This window comes from Molothrus aeneus, chromosome 17 (assembly GCF_037042795.1).
Source record: "Molothrus aeneus isolate 106 chromosome 17, BPBGC_Maene_1.0, whole genome shotgun sequence".
In the NCBI taxonomy this organism is placed as follows: domain Eukaryota; kingdom Metazoa; phylum Chordata; class Aves; order Passeriformes; family Icteridae; genus Molothrus; species Molothrus aeneus.
The window spans coordinates 7,964,532-7,984,036 of NC_089662.1; the positions used below are offsets into that span (position 1 = coordinate 7,964,532).

At 61.7% G+C, this 19,505-nt stretch overlaps 2 protein-coding genes across 2 annotated transcripts; both read left to right on the top strand.

Moving 5' to 3' along the window:
• The first annotated feature begins 861 nt into the window (after positions 1-861).
• On the top strand, positions 862-14,160 carry DUSP15 (dual specificity phosphatase 15). The gene is made up of 17 exons (XM_066561864.1): positions 862-1,066; positions 1,290-1,700; positions 3,295-3,328; positions 5,236-5,318; positions 5,734-5,783; positions 6,412-6,486; positions 6,936-7,107; positions 7,279-7,487; positions 8,471-8,550; positions 11,039-11,274; positions 11,707-11,896; positions 12,090-12,130; positions 12,385-12,490; positions 12,781-12,882; positions 12,964-13,359; positions 13,472-13,590; positions 13,695-14,160. Exons 2-17 carry the CDS (start codon positions 1,680-1,682, stop codon positions 13,833-13,835), a joined length of 2,055 nt encoding a protein of 684 aa, XP_066417961.1. The 5' UTR covers positions 862-1,066; positions 1,290-1,679; the 3' UTR covers positions 13,836-14,160.
• An 818-nt stretch (positions 14,161-14,978) lies between these two features.
• FOXS1 (forkhead box S1) lies at positions 14,979-16,380 on the top strand. The gene has a single exon (XM_066561737.1). It carries the CDS (start codon positions 15,002-15,004, stop codon positions 16,346-16,348), a length of 1,347 nt encoding a protein of 448 aa, XP_066417834.1. The 5' UTR covers positions 14,979-15,001; the 3' UTR covers positions 16,349-16,380.
• The last annotated feature ends 3,125 nt before the right edge of the window (positions 16,381-19,505 follow it).

A 19,505-nucleotide genomic window follows, 5' to 3' on the forward strand; every position in this document is an offset into this window, starting at 1 on the left:
CCATGTTCCACCATTTCTGCTGTAGCTTTCCTGCACAGCCAGCCAGCATCCCCCTTCCAGGGCAGGCAGCTGCCCACAGTGACTCTGCAGCAGCTCAGCCACAGCACTCCTGAACCACTGCTGGTCAACCCAGTGTTACAAACCACCCTCAACCTCCCTCCATAGAGTCACAGACTGGTTTGTGTTGGGAAGGTCCTTAAAAGCTCATCCCATTCCATCCCTTTTCCATGGGCAGGCACACCTTCCACTAGAGCAGGCTGCTCAAATCCACATCTGGTGAGGGCTAAGGTTCCTTGGTGGGATCGCATCCTGCTCAGCCACTGTGCTGCAGGAGACAGTGCCCAGGAGGGGACAGGGCTGTCGGTGTTTGTACATTGGAATGGGCTACCCAGGAGATGCTGGAATCACCATCCCTGGAGGTGTTTTACGAAAGATTAGGAATAGCACCCAGTGTCCTGGTCTGGTTGACAAGGTGGTGTTCAGTCCTAGGTTGGACTCCATGATCTCAGAAGTCTTTTCCAGCCTAATTAATTCTATTATGCCTGTAGCATCCAAACCTGCCCATAGATACCAGCCATACTCCCCATACACGGTGGGAAGCTTGGGGGGGGGGGGGCTATCCTTGCCCTCGCCTGCACACAGAGCGTATGGGGCTTAACATGCTGCCCCGGGGACGTGCAGGAGTTGGGATACAGAACCAGGAGCCCACCGGGAACGCTCGGGGCCCCGCTCCGAGCCGGGCCGCGACCCCCGGCCCCCGCCCGGGCCTCCGAGGGCGCCGGAGCCCGCGCCCGTCCCCATGGCAACGGCGCGGCTGCGCGCCAGGGGGCGCTCTGGGCACCCGCACCCCGACACGGCCACCGCGGCCCCGGCCTGATCCCCGGCCTGTCCCGGCCCCGCGACCCCCGGACTGACCCTCCCTGCGGGCCGCCGGCCACAGGCGCTGCTGGGGAACCCCTCAGCCCTGCTCCTCGCTGGCACTGCCCATCCTGCGGCCCTGCGAAGTCCCCAGGACATTCCTGCAGCTCCCCGGGCAGGGCAGGGATCCTGCGGCACCTGGCTGCAGGTGGGCACGGGCAGGGCAGGGCAGGGAGGGGTGTGGTGCAGGCAGGGGTGGGCGCAGTGCGAGCAGGGGTGGACGCGCTGCGGGCAGGGCAGGGATAGGTATGGTGCATGCAGGGGTGGGCATGGCGTGGGCAGGGGTGGGCATCCTGCCGGCCGCTTCGCCGCGTGGCCGCACAGACCTTCCTTGATGAAGCAGGACAAAGGTTTTGTTCTTCTCCCAACAGTGCAGCCTTGTGCGGCCGCGGGCAGCGGCGACAGGCAGCAGCCAGCGCGGCCCCGTGCTCCCACGCCACGGCGCAGGGGGGGAGTTTCTCCTCCTTTGTCTGCTCCCGGCCAGGCAGCAGCCGGTGCGCGGCAGCGCCGGAGCAGCCGGGGAAGGGCCTCGGCAGGAGCCGCGGAGGACGGCGGCCGCGGTGCCCTCTGCCCCGGCACAGCCACCGGCCCGGCCTGGCCGCGCTGGGAGCGAGCAGCGATCCCGGGGGAGCCAAGCTCTTCATGACGGAAACCCGACCAGGCAGCGGGGACGGCAGCTGCGCCCGGGGACGGGGAGGACGGCAGCATTGGGGACAAGGACACCCGCGTCCCGTCCCCACCCCCGGCGCCCGCCGTCGGCCATGGGGAACGGCATGAGCCAGGTAACGGGGAGCGCTGGGGCGGCTGCTCTGCAGTTCGGCCATGCCCGGGCGGCTCGTCCGGTGCCGGAGGTGGGAGACCCTTACCTGGCGGCTGCCTCTGCCGTGCCAAGCGGCGTTTCACCTGCCGGCACCGCGTCCCGCACAGGGCTCGGCTCTTTGTTTGTTCGTTTGTTTGTTTGTTTGTTTATCTGCCGGCAGAGCAACACCGGAGGTGAAACAGGCAGGGACACTGCGCTGGGACAGCTGACAGCTGCTCGGGGAGGTGGAGGGAAGGGGGTCACAGCGAGTTCCTTCATGGAAGGGGGGAACTTTTCCCAACACCTTTAATCCCAAGGAACCAGCACCAAGCACACGCTGTGAGCCCTGTATGACCCCAGCCCGGTGGTGCTGCACCCCCTGCTCAGCGGGGCTGGGCTGTGCGTGGGGCTCGGCATCATGGGGCAGAGGGGATGGGCACTATTTTATTTATGTACTGCCCCGTTTTCTCCTCTGAGGAGCGGGTCAGCAGGGTGCTGGGGACAGGCACATGCTGTTTATTCATGGTTCAGCGTCCTGCCCTTGGGAGCTGCCCTTGCTAACTGGCGCTCTCCCACCCGCTCCTCTCAGTGCCGCAGCTGTGAGTTAAAGGCACCCTGTCGATAGGAAATTGATCTAAAATCGCAGGAATCACAAAAACAAACAAACAAACTAACAAAGAAAACAAAAAAAAAAAGCCTTATTTAGCTGTTCAATCGAGAGAAACATTTCCAAATGTGAGCAGTGAGACAAGTGTGAGTCCAGCTGTGCTGGTGAAAATCACCTCCACCTGCCCTGAGCACCAAATATTGCTGCAGGGAGAAACTGGCGGAGAACCGGCTGGATACAGGATTGAACTCACTGCCCAGCCTGGGAGTGAGGAGAAATATAAAATAGCTCTGGCTGACAAGGTTTGCAAGGTGTCCTGCTTCTGCATCTGCAGTGCTGTTAACAGAGGCCTTGTCAAGTAATTATCTTTTCATCACAAGAAATGGAATTTCCCAGGAGAAATGAGCTGAAAGCATGGTGTCCAGAGCAATCTGTGCCTGAGCTGTGAGAAATGGGCTTCCTGCAGTGCAGAGTGAGGGGAGCACAGCTCAGGGCTGGGAGGAGGACAGCTACATCCCCTACAAGCTTCTCTGTGCCTGTTGCTTTCCCATCCCTCGAGCAGCAGGGCTTCCACAGGTCATGGGTATAGTCCAAGGCTGTACAAAGGTGTATGCAACTTGCTGATCTCAGGTTATAAACCCCAGTGGAGGACTAATTGATGATAAACAAAAGGAGCAATAAAAAAGCTGTGTCTGTCTCCCAGCACCCATGAGAGTGCAGTGCCAGGTGGTTGAAGGTGCCAGGGCTACATCCAGCCCCACATCCTGGATGCCAGGGCAGTGGCAGCCCTGGGAATGCCCAGGTCCAGCTGCCCCAGCACCGTTCCTGCCCTGGGGCTGGATGGTCATGTCAATACCAGAACTTTGGCCCCTCCAGCCAAGGTCAGTGCATCCCAGTGTGGGTCCCAGCACAGTGAGTACCACAGCACAAGGTCACTGCTCACACTGCCACTTCCCCTTGTGCCCCACAGATCCTTCCTGGCCTCTACCTTGGGAACTTCGTTGGTGAGTGGAACCCCACTGCTGCAGAGATGTTCTCCAGCTGGGAAGTGGGGCTTGCTTGAGCTGGTGTCTCCCTGCCTGCAAATGCTGCCTGACATCCTGCCTGCACCCACCACCCTGCCTGCACCCACTGCTCTTCCTGCAGCCACTGCTCTGCCTGCACCCATGGCCTGCTCTGCTCTGTCACCCAGTTTGGGTTGGCAGTAGTGGGAGTGAAGACACTGTGGGAAAGGCAAGGCAGAGACCCCTGCCTTTGCATGGTTTCCTTATTTAACAGCTGCCCTGAGCTCTTGGGATTCATGGGGGAAAGGACCCAAGGAGGAAATATGGATCCCCTGCCAGGAGCAGAGGAGCTGGTGGTGCCACACGGGTGCAAGGGAGCAGGACTGGGGCACATCAGGGTAATGCTCCCCAATTTTGCAGCTGTAGAAGAGGCCAAAGGGGGCTGTCCACCCTCAGGAGGGAATTTCCCAGAGGCAGAGTCACCCCTTCTCACACCAAGTCACTATTTTAAGGAATTTTCATTGTCAGGGGACAGTTAATGACCAAGTGTTGGCATCTGCCATGGCAAACCAGCATTTATAATGCTCCTGCCTCCCTGATGGCTCCTTTGCCAGCTTGATTCCTGCTCTAAGTGTTGCACCAGTTTAAAACCAGTGGTGTGAATTGCTAAGGAAATGTCACTGGCGTGGCAGCCCTGTTCTCCCTTTGCTCCTTGGAGCACTTTGGGTTGGGCTGGGGGGGCTGTGGCTTGCTGGGAGCAGAGGGACAAGGACACCCAGCTGCCATCAGGGGGTTTCCTGTGAGCAGCCTCTGCTCTGGGACCCAGGCCTGATGGCATCCAAGCACTCCTCATCACTCTGCCAAGCAATCCTGGGTGACAAGATTCTAGGCCTGCAACATTAAGCTCACAGAGTCATCTCCTCCAAGTGGAAGCTTTTCCAGCCTGGTAAGCCTTGATTCCAGTGTCACCAGTTGCTGTCACTGCCTGCTGAGGTGGATGGGAAGGTGGCAAGTGTGTGAGCCCCCATCTCCCTCCCCACACAGAGCAGCTTCCCTGCAGAGCATCTCCCTTGAGACTCACTCCTATTAAAATTCACATCATGCCGTTAGCACTTCCTGGGCTGGATCTCTGAGCCAAGGTTTTACAGCACGTGAAAGTTTAGAAACCCAGAAGAATGAGGTGGGGAAATGTTTCCCCTCCTCTCTGGCTGTGCTTGCTGCATCTGCTGGTTGTGGCATGAAAGGGAGACACTTGGAAGCTGCTCAGCAAGACAAGCACGCTCCCCTCCCTGTGCAACAACTGCTGTGCTGGACTAGAGGCCAGGATCACATCCAGAATGCTGAAGCATTGGTGAGAGGCAGGGCACTGCCCCAAACAGCCAAGGACACCCCATTTCTGTCCATGCAGCTGCAGAGAGAACAGACCAGAGAGAGCAGCAAATCACTGCTCAGGTGCTTCTACAGAAAATCAGAGATGATATAAATTGCTGCAGCTCCACTTCCATAGTTCACAAGATAAAGCAGTTCTCTCAGGCTGCAGCAAGTCCCAGTGCTGTGTGTGTGTCTGGTGTGGGCAGGGCACGTCTCCTCCCAAAGTGGGGACAAGTACAGGCAGGAGGGACACTACCTGCTGACCCAGAGTGTTTCTGTGCAGGTGTGAATGGTTCAACCAGCATGAGCAGCAAGGAGGAGGGATGAGGGAGAGGCCTCTGCTTTGGAATCATGGGATTGGCATTCCAGGCTTCCATGTTTGCCCATGCCTGCACTGCTGCATGTGGGGGTGGAATGCAGTTGATCTGCTGGAGCAAGGCTCTGTGTGCTGGCTGGCTGTAGAAGTAGGGTGGGAGCACTGTGGGAAGAGAAGGGTAGGAAATGAATACATGTTGATGTCTGGTTTTATCCTTTAGATGCCAAAGACCTGGAGCAGCTAAGCAGGAACAAGATCACCCACATTGTTTCCATCCATGAATCCCCCCAGCCCTTGCTGAAGGTAGGGTCCTGCACCAGATGTCACCCTGCAGATTCCTTCAGCTCCTTCCATGCTGCATCTTCCTTCCCCCCCTGAGAATCCCATGGCAAATACACCTCTCCCTGGTCCCTGATCCTAGAGGGGCTGTCTTGTGACTATAACCCGACCTTGAATGCTGACAGGAAACAGTTTCCAGCTCTCCAGATTCCTCTTGTTTCCCATCCTCTCCCACGAGCTGCTGGTGTCCCCTTGCTCTGCCCTTCACCCCAGGGCAAGTGTGGCCCCATCCCCATGCAGGGGGGGTGCTGTGTGGGGAAAGCAGAACCCTGTAGGATGCTGTGGGTGAGGAGCAAAGGCGCTGCCAGCCCTGCTCTGACCATGTATGACACCCTGGCTGCAGTGCCTGAGCCTCTCCTCTTCCTATTCTGGCTTCCAGGACATTACCTACCTCCGCATCCCCCTGCCTGACACCCCTGAAGCCAACATGTGAGTACCCTGGGCACGGTGGGGACATGCAGGGAGGTGGGAGGGTGACCAGAGGTGAGGACTCACAGCTTCTCAAGCCCTCCATGTGCTCCAGCTCCCTCCAGCTCCTCAAGCACAACAACCCACAGGCTGGAGATGTGATGCCACAGGGCAGGGGAGCATCCCTGGACCCCAACAGCATCCCAGTTCAGTGACTGCTGTGAGGGTGTGAGCCCTGGGGTGAGGTGAGGGGCAGCCACTCCACAGCACCCATGGAGAGGGGCAGCAAGCATCTCCCCAGGAAGTGTCTGGAGAGGGGAGAGCACATAAAGGGTATGGAGCCAGCCAAGGGCACAGGCGTGGCTGGAGATTCAAGCAGCCAGCGTCCCATTGCCCCAGCATGAGTCACACAAGTCACAGGGCAGCCCCGTGCATCCCCAGCACAGTGTCCCCTTCTGTGTCCCCAGCACAGAATAAGCTGGCAAATCCACCTTTCCTTGGGAATAAACAGCACTGAGCTGTTCAGGTCTCAGCAGTGGCTGGCAGATCCCCTAAAACAACTCAAACATACAGGGCTGTTCTGCCTGCAGCTAAAAATGCTGTTCCACCCCTGAAGTTCTCATTCTGTCTGGTTTATTTTTCCTGCTAGCAAGAGGCACTTCAAGGAATGCATCAGTTTTATCCATCAGTGTCGCCTGCATGGAGGGAACTGCCTCGTCCACTGGTAATGCTTCCCCTGTGCCTGCTGCTGTGTCCCCCCAGCTCAGCAGATACAGTCCCCAGGCCCTCACTTCAGATCAGAGCCAGCCTGTGCTAGAGGGCTCTGTGCCAGTGGACCCACCCAGGATCCACCCTTGGCTGTGGCTTGTGACTCAAACCCAGCAGGATCCAGGCAGTCCTGGAGCCGGGGCAGCTTTTTGCTGCAGCTGAGTGCATGGGATGAGCAGGGTTTGGGGCAGGCAGCCAGGCAGTGGCTGCTGCTCCCATTCCCTGTAGAGGAGTGGGTATTTATAGGCACTGATGGCCAGGACCTTGGAAGGTCTCAGGCCTCTGGGAGAGCAAGTCCTTGGAGAAGAAGAACTGAAATATCTGAGGCACAGGGGTGGAGGAAGAGGCAAGCATGGGGTCAGGGTGTGCCACTAACACCAGTTCTTCTGCAATTTCCCTTGCCAGCCTGGCTGGCATCTCCCGCAGCACCACCGTGGTGGTTGCCTACGTGATGGTTGTGACGGAGCTGAGCTGCCAGGAGGTGCTGGATGCCATCCGAACCATCCGGCCCGTGGCCAACCCCAACCCCGGCTTCAGGCAGCAGCTGGCTGAGTTCAGCGGCAGCGCAGCCCGCAAGGTGGGAGCCGCCTCTGCCACCTGTGCCCTGCTCCATGGCTGAGCCTGCCTTGGGCCTCAGAGCAAGGACAAGTCCTGAGGGGACTCCGTTTCTTCCCTGCTCCCCTTGCTGGCAGGCTTGGACCTGTCCTTGTAAACCAGCACTAAATTTTACTTCTCACTCCTTCCCCAGGTCCGCAGGCACCTGAAGCAGAAGTATGGGATGTCCCCTTTCAATGATGAGGAAGAAATAAAGGCCTTGTTGCCAGTAGGGAGAGAAGGAACGTCCAGGACAGAGGGAGCTGTGCAAGGACTGGTCCCAAGAGCCAGAGACATGAGGAGCACAAGCCCCTTCCTGCTGCGGGTGAAGAGGACGTTCTCCTGCATCCCGGCTTGTCTGAAGTGACCCAAGCCAGGGGAGGGCAGTGAGCATCACCCAACAGCCTGGGAGAGATGAAGGAGATGCAACACAGTGGGACAGAGAGCACTGGGCAGGAACCTGCACAAAGCCCAGCTCCTCCTTCTCTTCTGGGGTGGGAATGTGCCACCCTCTCTCTGGCCAGGTTTCATGGACGCTGTTGGGCTTTGCAGCACATGCTGGCCTCATCTTCACATCCAGCGTGGTGGGGACACAGATCCTTGTCCCTGGGTCACTGCAGGCTCCTGCTTGGGGCAGAACACAGAGGGGGTCTCTTCTGCCACAGGCCAGTGCCCAGGTGTTGCCAGCAACAGCTTTAGCACTTGGGTACCCACTGCATGGCCTCAGGGTGCACAGGAGAGCCGGTGCTCCCCTCAGAGCAGTTTTCCCACCAGCAGCACAAGCTCCCAGCATCCAGGTGGCTGCAGAGCAGGGACACACCAGTGTGCCAGCAGGTAATGCCACCACACAGGCTTCCAGGCAAGGGTCCAGCTCCAGACTGGCCAAGCACAAGCCCTGAGCAAGCACTGTAGCTTTAGGATTCCATTGCACCCCATTCCCACCTATCCCAGGGCACAATCTGTAACAGGTGGGAGCCAAGCATTTAACCTGGCCAGACCTCACTAGAGCAGAGCCTTAAGCCATTTTGCTTAAAGACTTTATATGTTCCCCAGTAATAAATACACTTCTCTGTGGTCTGACTCTCCTGTGATGGCCAGGTTGAAATGGGGATGCCAAGGGGGAAGGTCCCAGCATGGGACCAGTCTGGAGCTGCTGCTGGACACTCTCTGAAGTGGACTGGGGACACTAGCATGCTGGGACAGGGCTCACCCTGCTGCCTTGTGAGAAGGTGACAAGGGAAGCCAGAAATGTGAGTGCCAGGGCAGGGCTCTCAGGGGACAAGCTCTGCTCCAGGAGAGGTTGGGAGCAGCAGGTGGGAGCTCACCTGGAGCCTGTTTCACTTTAGCCTCTCCACTCACGTGATCCAGGAGCACGAGGTCCAGGACTCTGCAGGCTCCTCCAGCTGCTGGGAGTACTGGGAGCCTGGCACCAGCTGAGTATCACAGGCCCCAGACCTGTCCCATTTACACCTTTTCCTGGAGCAGAGTCCCAGGTGGGAAAAAATTCTGAGGATGCCCAGCTGGGTCATCAGCATTGTCCCTGTTGGGACTCACAGCATGTTTCTGGGGTCTCCCTCATCCCTGCCCCTCTTCTTCTAGGGAGAAGGGATCCCCCAGGAGACAGCTTCAAGGTTCCTTCCTGCTGCCAGCATCTGCCTGCTGGGCTGGGTGCTGCCTTGGGGTGACCCAGGCAGACTGGGAGTTCCACCCTCTCTGGGTGGATACGGAGTGAACTGAATAACCAGGGGTTCATCATCCTTCACTGCTCCTGCACCATCTGCCATGGGATCCCACTCTCCTTCCAGTTCCTTCCAGGCTCCTCTACCCTCCCTCGGCCCCAGGCCAGGCTCTCCAGCACCCTTTGGCTTCCTCAGCACCCAGCAGGGTGGAAGCCCTGCAGCCCAGGATCACCCGTCTGGGATGGATGTATGCCCCATGCACAGCTGCACCCTCTCACACTGGGACACCTTATGCCAAGGTGTTTGCAAAGATTCCCCTGTTCCCACTGTAAATCACCCAGAGCTCTCGAGCTCAGCTCCACAGCACAGCAGAATGTATTTATTTTGGCAGATCTGGTTTACACAGCTTGGAAAAACCCGGACAAGGGCAGGGTTAGCTACGAGTTAATGTTTGACTGCCTCTTGAAGCTCATTTTGGCATGAAAAGTTTAAGGGTTAAGCAGCTTCACCTTCCCCGGGAAGGGAGAAGCTGGGTGAGGAATACAGTGGGGAATGTGGCTGCTGAGCGTCCTCGCTGATGCCCGGGTAATTGGATCCCCCGGGTCCTGCGTCAGCGGGCGGCTGCCACAGCGCATGAAATCCCCGGCCGATAAAACTGATCCCGGCGGGCCGGGCTGACAAACGAGCCGGCGGCTGCGATTATCTGCCGGCCTTGGATGTAATCAGTGAAGCCACTGGGAGGCCGTGAGTGACTCCTTGCCGCAGCACTGCTTCCCAAGGCAGAAGGGGCAGATGTGGATTCTCTGTCCTTCAGTTCCCAGGCCCTTTTCCCAGAACGTGGCCCCACAGCTCGCTCGGAGGGAGGGCACAGGTGGTCCCTGGGCTTCACTTTGCAACAAAGGAGTCGCGGGCAGGCTCAATAAGGAGAGAAAACCCTGCCAGTGGGGCTCGCTCGCACACCCCATGTGGCCCCATGTGCCCTCTGTGCCACGTGGCTGTGCCCTGTCCTCACATCCTCTGGGAAAGCCCAGGACTGGGCTCTCTGCCACTGATTATTCATTTGGAGACTTTGCAGCCCCAGTAGCTCTCAGGAACTTCGCTCCTCCTCTCGGCCGGAGGTGACTTTTTCTGACTCAGAGCAGGAAAGGAGACCTGGGTGACTGCAAAAGGAGACTTGGGGGGCAGCAGCCGGGCAGAAGAGCAGGGTTTCCCTGCACAGCGACATGAAACTCTGCAGCAGTGATAGGGGAACCAACACCAATGTCACCTCAGGGTGGCTCAGTGACTCAGCCCGTGCCCTGCTGGGGGCCAATGGGAGCTGGTGCAGGATGTGTCCCACCCCGGTCCCGGCAGCCCTTGGCACAGCTCAACCACCCTTCCCACCCGTTTCCCGTTCGACTGAGCATTCAGAGCCCCACGAGGCAGACGTGAGCATTAGAGCAGAGGAGAGATTTGAGAGATGGGGACATGTGACTGTTCACACCACCCTGGAAACCCCGTGCTCTTCCCGCAGCTCCCTGCAGCTCCCCACACGCATGGAGTGAGCAGCTGGGCTCATGGGAGGACGCAGCCCCTGGAGCTGGGATGTGTCCGGCTGGGTCCCCAACGCAGGAAGCAAAGGGAGTAGGGTCCCTTGTCCCCTTCGGGGAGCGTGTGGGAGACCTGACAGTTTTAGGGGAAGCATCTGGGAGGGCTGCAGGAGAGTTCCGTGTGCCTTTTGGTGCCTTATCCCCTCTCCCGTGGATGCAATGTGCCTGCCCCCCTCCCGCGAGTGCAGGGTGGGTGTGTTAAGAAATACACCTAGGGCAGGTATCTCGGTATGTAAATTACCAGTGCGAGCTGCACATTGTGTTCTGAACGGCAGGAAGAGGCTGGAGCCCCAGGCAAAAGCCGGGAATGGGCGCCCACCCTTTGCCTAACAAAGGGCACTTCCCGGGGTGGGGGTCAACCACCCAGAGCCTCTGCAGGAGCCAGTGAACAACGGAAAAAGGCTAAAATCACCACTGGTGTACATGGGTGCACACATTGTGAGGATCTGAAACCTCGGGGATGCCTTTTTTGGGGGTCCCTCCCGGAGACACCAGCCCCAGCTCTTCCCATTGCTGTAACCGTCAATTACGACATCCCTTGTTCCTGAACGCGGATATCTGACGCTGCTGCGCGGGGAAAAGTGGAGCAGAGAAAAAAAAAATTTAAGAACCCTCCCCCCCGTCCTTGGGGCAAGCAGAACCTGAGGCGTGCGCCAGGAAAGGGAAAGTGAAAGCCGGAGCCGCTTTCGGTTTCGCCGCCGGGCCGCGATGGCGGAGCCGGGGGCGCCCATGCGGCTGAAGGAGTGGCTGATCGCGCAGATCGACAGCGGCCGGTACCCGGGGCTGCGCTGGGAGAACCGTCAGAAAACGCTCTTCCGCATCCCCTGGAAGCACGCGGCCAAGCAGGACTACCGGCAGCAGGAGGATGCTGCGCTCTTCAAGGTACCCCAGCCTCCCCGCGGTCCCCACCCGGCCCTGGGAATGGCCCCCGGGCTCCGTGTGCGCTCCCGGGGCTCCCCATTGCCCAGGGCTACCCGGTGCCCAGCTCCGTGCGCACCCCGGCACCGCTCACCCTGCTCACCTGTGCAGCCGAGCTCCATGTGCACCTCCAGGGCTCTCCATTACCTGGCTCTGTGCGCAGCGCTGGGATTTGGCTCCATGCACAGCCCTGGCACACACCGCCCAGCTCCGTGCACGCTCCCGGGGCTGCCGGTGTGCTCCCCCGGCACCCCGCAGCACCCAGCTCCCCGCAGTCCCCCAGGACACACGGCCCCGGCTCCCCCACCCCGGTGGACCCCCTTGGACAGCCGAGCCGCGGGTCAGGTTGTGGCACCCCCCACAGCACAGGGCACCCTCTGTCCCTCTGCCCCTCAGGCTTGGGCCATCTACAAGGGGAAGTACCACGAAGGGACGGACAAGGCCGACCCCTCCACCTGGAAGACGCGGCTGCGCTGCGCCCTCAACAAGAGCACTGACTTCCAGGAGGTGCCCGAGCGGAGCCAGCTGGACATCTCCGAGCCTTACAAGGTGTACCAGATCGTGACTGACAGAGCCTGTGATGCAGGTACGTCCCTGCCGTCCCTCGTCCTGTGCCTGTTGTGGGGTTGATACCTGAACATACCTGAACCATGCCTGCACAAGCCCCGTGCCCCACAGACATTACCCTTCCTCCCCACTCCTTTGACAGCCAGCTGTCTTCCCTGGGGCTGTTCCTGCCGTTTGCCAGGGGTTCACCCGTTCTTTCTTGCTCTCTGCAGAGGACAGTGACACACAGTCCCCAGGCAGTGAGGACCAGCAGGTGAGCCTGCCCTGTGCCATCCAGGCAGGGGAGAAGGTGGGACCCTCAAATCCCCCCCTCACCCATCAGCTGCTCCCCCGCTTGCACACTGCCTGCATTTGTCCCACGGGGCTTCAGAGAGGGCCCCCTGTGCCCCGCACTGCCAGACCCAGGCAGGGGATCTGCTGGCTTATGGGGTCCATGGTAGAGGAAGGAGCTGCCTCAGGATGTCCCACTGCCAGCTCAGCCCTCACCAAAGCTGCTCCTACCCCCAGGGCAGCACTGCAGGGAGTCCGAAAAAGGAGGAAAGCCAGAAGGACATGCTGGAGCGTGCCCATGTCTCTCCACAGCCCTGGCTCTCTGGCCACCCCACCGAGCGAGGTGAGGAGGGTCCCTCTTGGTGGGATGGGGCTGGAGGCAGGGAGTGCTCACTTCTGCCAGGATCCTGCTGTCCTGTTGCTCATGCAGGGAACACCTGTGGGGATTGAGGTAGGGGCTGAGGGCTCCCACCCTACCCCATCAAAGCCATTCCCTTAGGGGATATGATGAGGCCCAATAATGAGCAAACACAGTGAAAGTGTGGGCCCAGGGGTTTGGGCCAGGAGAGTGCCTGGGAGCCCTTGGGCTAACTGTCCATGTCCTTTTACCACCTCATGTCTGCCCTGGTCCAGGGTGCCTTGTGAGGGGAGTCTTCTATGGCTGGAGCCCAACCCATGGCCAGCTTCTTCCCGGACCCCAGTCCTACCTCCCTGTGGAGGATGTCAACAATTCAGGTAGGAGCCATGCTGCAGGCAATGCCCTGGGTGGCCCCACCAGCCCAGATTGCCCATGAAGTGACCCTCCCTTTGCCCCAGACTGCTGGCTGCACATCCGCCTGTACTACTGCGATGTGCTGGTGAAGGAGGTGACCACGCGCACGGCCGAGGGCTGCCGCATCACCACCAGCGCCGTGCCGGCCGACAGCGAGCGCCTCTACGGCCCCTCCTGCATGGAGCAGATCCAATTCCCCCCACCGCAGGTGCTCAGCGGCCACGGCCGTGTGGCCTGCATGACCAACGTGCTGGAGAGGCTCTTGCCCCACCTGGAGCGCGGGGTGCTGCTGTGGGTGGCACCTGAGGGGGTCTTCATGAAGCGCCAGTGCCAGGGCAGGGTGTACTGGAACGGGCCCCTGGCCCCGCACAAGAACTGGCCCAACAAGCTGGAGAGGGAGAGGACTTACAAGCTGCTGGACACGCAGCAGTACATCCAGCGTAAGTCCCTGGGACACCCCGATCCCCTGGGGAGAGGGGCAGGTCCTGCCCTGCTGTGGCTGATGGGGGCTGTCAGGACCCCGTGTCCCCTGACAGGGTTGGTGTCTTGCAGAGGTGCGGGAGTACCTGAGCAACGGGCAGCTCCTGCCTCAGTACCAGATCTACCTGTGCTTCGGGGAGGAATACCCCACCAGAGCCGGGCACCCCTTCCAGAAGCTCATCATGGCTCACGTGAGTTCCCACTGGGGCTGGTGACCCCTGAGCCAGGCACAGGGACCATTGCAAGGCAGGGACACAGACCTGTGCCCATCCTCTGTCGTTCTGTGCCTCCACAGGTGGAGCCGGTGTTCGCTCGAGAGCTCTTCCATCATGCCCAGCGCTTAAGGCCAACCCTGCTCTGCAATTCTCCCCAGCCCTGTGCCCCTGGCACCTCCAGCCACGTTCTCCATGTCCTGAAACAGCTCTGCCAGCCCTGAACTGGGTGGGAGAGGAGAGCCCAGTTGCCATAAAGTCTCAGAGAGGGAGGCTCTGAGCCCCATGGCTCCGTTCCAGCTGCATGTCCCAAGGCAGAGTGCTCAGGGTGCTCAGTGTGCGGGACCAGACAAGGACAGACGTTAGCTGGGTGGGCAGGTGCTGCTGCCCCTGTGATTGCTGTATTTATTCCCCAGGAGTCTCTCAGGTGGGGTTTGTTGTGTGCCTATTCAGCAAGCCAGGGCAGACCTGGCTCTGTCCTTGCACCTTGCGCTGCCAGGACTCGCTGTTGCAAACCTTAGAAATAAAGGTTGTGTTTTCTTATGGGTATTGGGGGCTGGCTCTGGGGTGGGGGTGCTGATCCAAGCAGAGCACGAGCGGCTGGGGAAGCTGAGTCCAGACAGCCTCAGGTGGGCAAAGCCAGCTCAGCCACAGACTGAGACAACCCCTTGCCCTAGCACTGGTTCCAGTCCTGCCCCTTGTCCCAGCCCCTTGGCAGGGGTGAAGGCAGCAGCAAAGTGCCTTTCAGCTGCTCTGCTGACCTGGCAACACAGAAGGCTGTCCCAAAGGCAGTCACCACCTGTGTCTCAGTTTACACTCATGAACGGTGTGATGGGGCTCCTGGGGCCTGTGCTGTGCCCAGAGCTTTGGGAACAATGCAGGGACCTGGCACAACAGAGAGACCTGGCACAGGATCCCACACAAGGCTAGGCTGGGGACAGGGGCTGAGGCACTGGGGTGGGCAGGGGCAGAGGGGCATCTGAGGGCAGGCAGCACCTCAGTCCTGCCAACATCCCTCACTCCTGGCCCAGCCAGAGCCGGCTGCTCACCGTGAGCAGGGCAGGATGAGAACCAGGTCGTGGGAACCTTCCGTGGGAAAGGGGGCCGGGGGAGCCGGGGGCTGTGCCCGCCTCTGCCCTGGGGAGGCCGCGGCCGTGCCAACCGCGGGGCCACTGGCTGCTGGCCGCAGGTCTTGGCGGCGCATCCGTCTGTCTGTCCGCAGGGACCAGTGCTGGACGGCAGAGTCCTGCTCCGCCCTGGGCGGCCCCTCAGAGGAGGGGCCCGCCGCCCCCTCGCCGGCCGGCGGGTTTTAACGGGCCGTGCCGGGGCCGTGCGGCAGAGCCGAGCGGGATCAGCGGCAGAGCCGGAGCGGCGGCGGCGGGCAGGGAGGATGCAGCCGGACCTCCCCGTCGGCGACGCGGCGCTGCGCAGCCCCCCGGCCTCTGAGCCGGCCGGCGGCGCCTTCCCCAGCGCTGAGGCCACCAAGCCACCCTACAGCTACATCGCCCTCATCACCATGGCCATCCAGAGCGCGCCCGAGCAGCGCATCACCCTCAGCGGCATCTACCGCTACATCATGGGCCGCTTCACCTTCTACCGCGAGAACAAGCAGGGCTGGCAGAACAGCATCCGCCACAACCTCTCCCTCAACGAGTGCTTCGTCAAGGTGCCCCGTGACGACAAGAAGCCGGGAAAGGGCAACTACTGGACCCTCGACCCCGACTGCTACAACATGTTTGAGAACGGCAGCTTCCTGCGGCGCCGCCGGCGCTTCACCAGGAAGAAGGGTCTCCGGGATGCGCCAGGCACTGAGGGGGACGAGGGGCGTGGGAAGACCCTCAGGCAGCCTGGGCAAGGGCTGCCCGCTGCCCCGCTGCCGGAGGAAGGGAAGGCAGAGGGGGCCTACAGCTCGCGGTCGGCCACAGGACGCCTGCCGAGCCCCGCCGCTCTCCCTGAGGGTGCCGGGGCGCCGGGGTGCGCCGAGCCCTGGGCCCGCCGTCAGCCGCCCAAGGCCAGACAGCCCTGCCTGTACCTGCCGGAGGTGGCACAGCCCAAGGGGCCGTTCCTCACGGCCGCCGAGAGCCGCCCGCCCAAGGAGACTGTCTTCGGGGGGCTCCCGGCGGCGCTGCAGCTGCCCCGGCCAGGTCAGTACCCATTGCCCGGCGAGCGCCCGGCCCAGCAGCAGCACCGTGCCCTGCTGCCTGCCCTGCTGCCCACCCAGCACAGGGACCCCCCGCAGGACTCGCCGGCCACCCCAGACACCCCCCCAGAGCAGCTGGAGGGCAAGGAGCTGGCTGCCCCCGGGTTGGGGCCGTGCCAGCCGTTCGGGCAGGTGCCACCTGCGTTCCCTGGCAACCTCCTTGGCACGGGCAAGCCCCCTCCATCCTGCTTCCTGGAGGGAGAGGGCTACACGCAGCCCCACCTGCCCGTGTTCGGCTCCTTCAGCCGGCCGTGCCCCGAGGCGCTGGGCAGCAGCTACCAGTGCCGGGTGCAGGCGCTGAGCTTCTGCGTGAAGGAGCGGCCCTGCGGCGCAGCGCTGGAGCATCTCCTGGCCGCAGCGCCCCCGGCCTCCACCGCCCCCCCGCAGCCACCCTTCGGGGCCATGGGGCCACGGGCAGGTGAGCAGAAGGAGCCGTGGGGCCCAGGCACCACGATCCCACTGCAGGGGGGTAATGGCTACCCCCTGGGGCTGCCCCCCTGCCTCTACCGCACTCCCGGCATGTTCTTCTTCGAGTGAGGGACTCCCCACCCCGGGACAACCCAGCTCCTAATAAAGCACATTCCCCAATGCTGCCTCTGTGGTGTCTGTGCCCCATTCGAGATGCGCAGTGGGCAGAGGCAAGCTGGGGACCCTCAGGCCCAGCTCGGGTGCTGGCTGGGGGACACAGGTGCCCAAGGCCACCTGGCACAGCCTCCATCCCCATCAGTGCCTCTGTCAGTGATCACTGACTGGATGGTGAGGCCATGTTGGGACAGGGCATGGCCTTGGTTGGGGCACCTACACCCAGGTCCTGTGTCCCAGGGAGATGCTGGGGACAAGGTCCTGCCACAGTGTAGGGCCAGGAGCCCCTGAAGTGCCATCCCATGGCAGTACAAGGGAACTTTGTCCCTGGGGGTCAGGGGAAGAGCTGCAGCTGAAGTTATCCCCCAGTGGAGCCCCACTGTCACCTCCCTGGGCCTGAGACCCCTCCAAGTTCCTGGTTTTTCACAGGTGGCACAAGTGGCACCAGCCTCAGTGTGTGGCCCTGCAAATGGACCCCAGAGAGACTGTGGGGAGGCACCAGGGGTTGTGGCACAGCGTGGAGGCTCTGCTATGGGGGGGACAGGGCTCCCTCCCCTCTCTGTCCTTGCTTGTGGCTGTGTCAGTGCTTGGCTGGAATTCCAACCAGTCCCTGCAGACCCTGAGACCAGGGCAGCCCCAAAGATGGGCTGTGCCAGGGGCTGCAGCTCTGATGGGAACAGCCAGGAAAGTGGATTCCTCTGACCTGAATCATGCAGGGTGGCTGCCAGTGAAGAGGCACCAGCTGAGTCACCGCTGTTCACACTGGGCTGGGCACAGGGATGTGCCCCAACTGGCCCAAATGGGGGACACTGGAGTGGGCAGGGTCCCCACACAGCCCCAGGATGGGACCTGGCCACCAGCCCCTTCCCACACTGCACTGGGACAGCCGAGTTCAGCACCTCTGAGCACAGGAGAGGGGCCAGAGTGATGCTGGCAAAGTGGGGGGCTGTGCTTGCGCCCCCCAACCTGCCAACTCCAGGCTGGTAGAGGGAGCTCCCCAGGAGCAGCAATACCCAGACCCGATGGCACAGCCAGCCCCAGGATAGACATAGGGCTGGCAGGGGCTCTCTGTGCTGATGTGAGGACCAAATTTGTGTCAAAGTCCCCCCAGCTCCCCAAGGCCAGGGGGACCCCAGTTTGGCCAGTCTCGGGGGTCTCTGGGGAGCCGTGCTGGCACGGAGGAACACTGCCGTCACTCGGGGACCGGGAGCACCGCGGCCACGTCAGCTCTTATCAGCCCCCAGACGGCTGCTGCTGGGCCATGGCTGTGTCCCAGTCCCGGGCAGGGCAGGGGGGCCGCCCTTCATCATCGGGGACCGCCAATCAGCCCTGGGCCTCTCTTTACTCCCTTTTTTTTTTTCCCTACCCAGTGGAAAACAATATTTGAGCGCCTACATCATGCTGGCGTCTCCGGAGCGGCGGGCGGCGAGCGCGGCTGACCTCAGCCCCCTCCTTCGCACGGTCCCCGGGGGCGCGGGAGGAAGCGAGCGCCGCAGCCGTGCCCAGGGGCCGTCTGGTTCCCACGCAGCGTGGCCGGGCCCATCGCCCGCCGCGGCTGGGAACACACGGCCCCGGCCCCACGCTGTGCCCGAGATGGGCTCCCTGTGCTGGGAGGAATGCGGCGCATCCCGCTGTCCCCCAGGCTGCAGCAGCCGCTGGGGATGGGCACTCGTGTCCTGCAGATCAGAGCCGTGCGCTCTCCCTTCGCTCCCCTTTCCCGCCCTCACCCCGACTGCCGGTCACGGACCCGCTGTTCTCCCAGCTCTGCTCCTCCCTGGCTCGCTCCCGGTTCGCTGTGGGTGGCCCCGATTCCCCGCCCGCTCGCCCGCTCCCATCCTGGGCCGTGCCGCGGCCGGGGCTCGCCGCACCCGGTCACGGGGCGAACCTGCTGCCGCTGCCGGCGGTGCTGCCAGGGCTCTGCCCGCTCCCCTGTCCTCCCTGCACTGCCTGCGGGACTGTTTCTTGTTTCTGCAGGCTGAGTGGGTGCCACAGGGACAGGGTGCCTGGGAATGTGTGTGCTCCATGCTCCAGGGATGGATGCCGAGGACACACGTGTGTGCACATCCAGACTGCACCCGCACCCCTGGGGGTGATGAGGACCCCACACATAAGGGATGGACCTGGCTGAGGTGGCCTGGGCTGGACCAGGAGCATTTGGTCCCAGCGGGACCTGTTCACTCCAGGCAGCTTCAGGGGCTCATGAGCTCTGTCAGCTGGGAACACAGGATGGGATCACAGCTACTTCCATGGGTGTCAACCCCACTCATCCAGCCCCAGTGTGTCTCTGTAGGGTCCCAGAGTAGGAAGGAGGGGACTAGAGAAACCAAACTGGGCTGTGGGGTAGGGGTCCCACACCCCGGGATGTGCTGGTGTCTGTGCATCCCTCAGCTGCAGACCTGCACACACAGGGCTGTGCTCAGGAACTGATCCCCTACAGCAGCTCAGGGTGCCAGCAGTGTCCGGGGCTGGTGGTCCATCTGGAAGCCCCGTGGCCACCCCACATCAGAGTCCTGCAGTCCCTGTGGCCGGCCGGGGCCAGGGCCGGGACCGGGGAGACGCGCGGCTCCTGGGGCCAGGCAGGAAGGAGACGTCACCGCCGTGGAGCATAACTCAAACCAGATGGGGCTGCGCTGGCGTCCAGGCCTGCGGGGTGGTCACCGACAGGAACCGGTCAAAGGCTGCCGGCAGGAAGCGGCTGGGAGGGACGCCTGCGGCCGCCGAGTCCGGGCTCTGGCAGCTTTAACCACTTCAGGGCCAGCCACAGCTCCCCCGGGCCAAGGGGCACCAGTTCCCACCTGCCCTTGCCCGGGCATCCCACCCAATACGGGCAGATGCTGAAGATGTGAGGACATGTCTGACTGACAGCTGATCCATCCATCCAGTCACTTTCCCTTCCCCCATCCCCCTGGGCTGCTCAGAGCTGTTGGGTGTGTAGACCAGAAACCCTTGGCACTGTACCTGCACAGCCCTGCCCAGGACGTACCAGGTGGTCCCTGTGCACGGCACAGCCTGGCCCCATCCCCTCTACACAGAGATGAGATTCTGCTTCCCATCCTCATCTCACTTATCCTGCGACTGTCAGGGCCCACAGGTGGGAGCAGGGCCTCCCCAG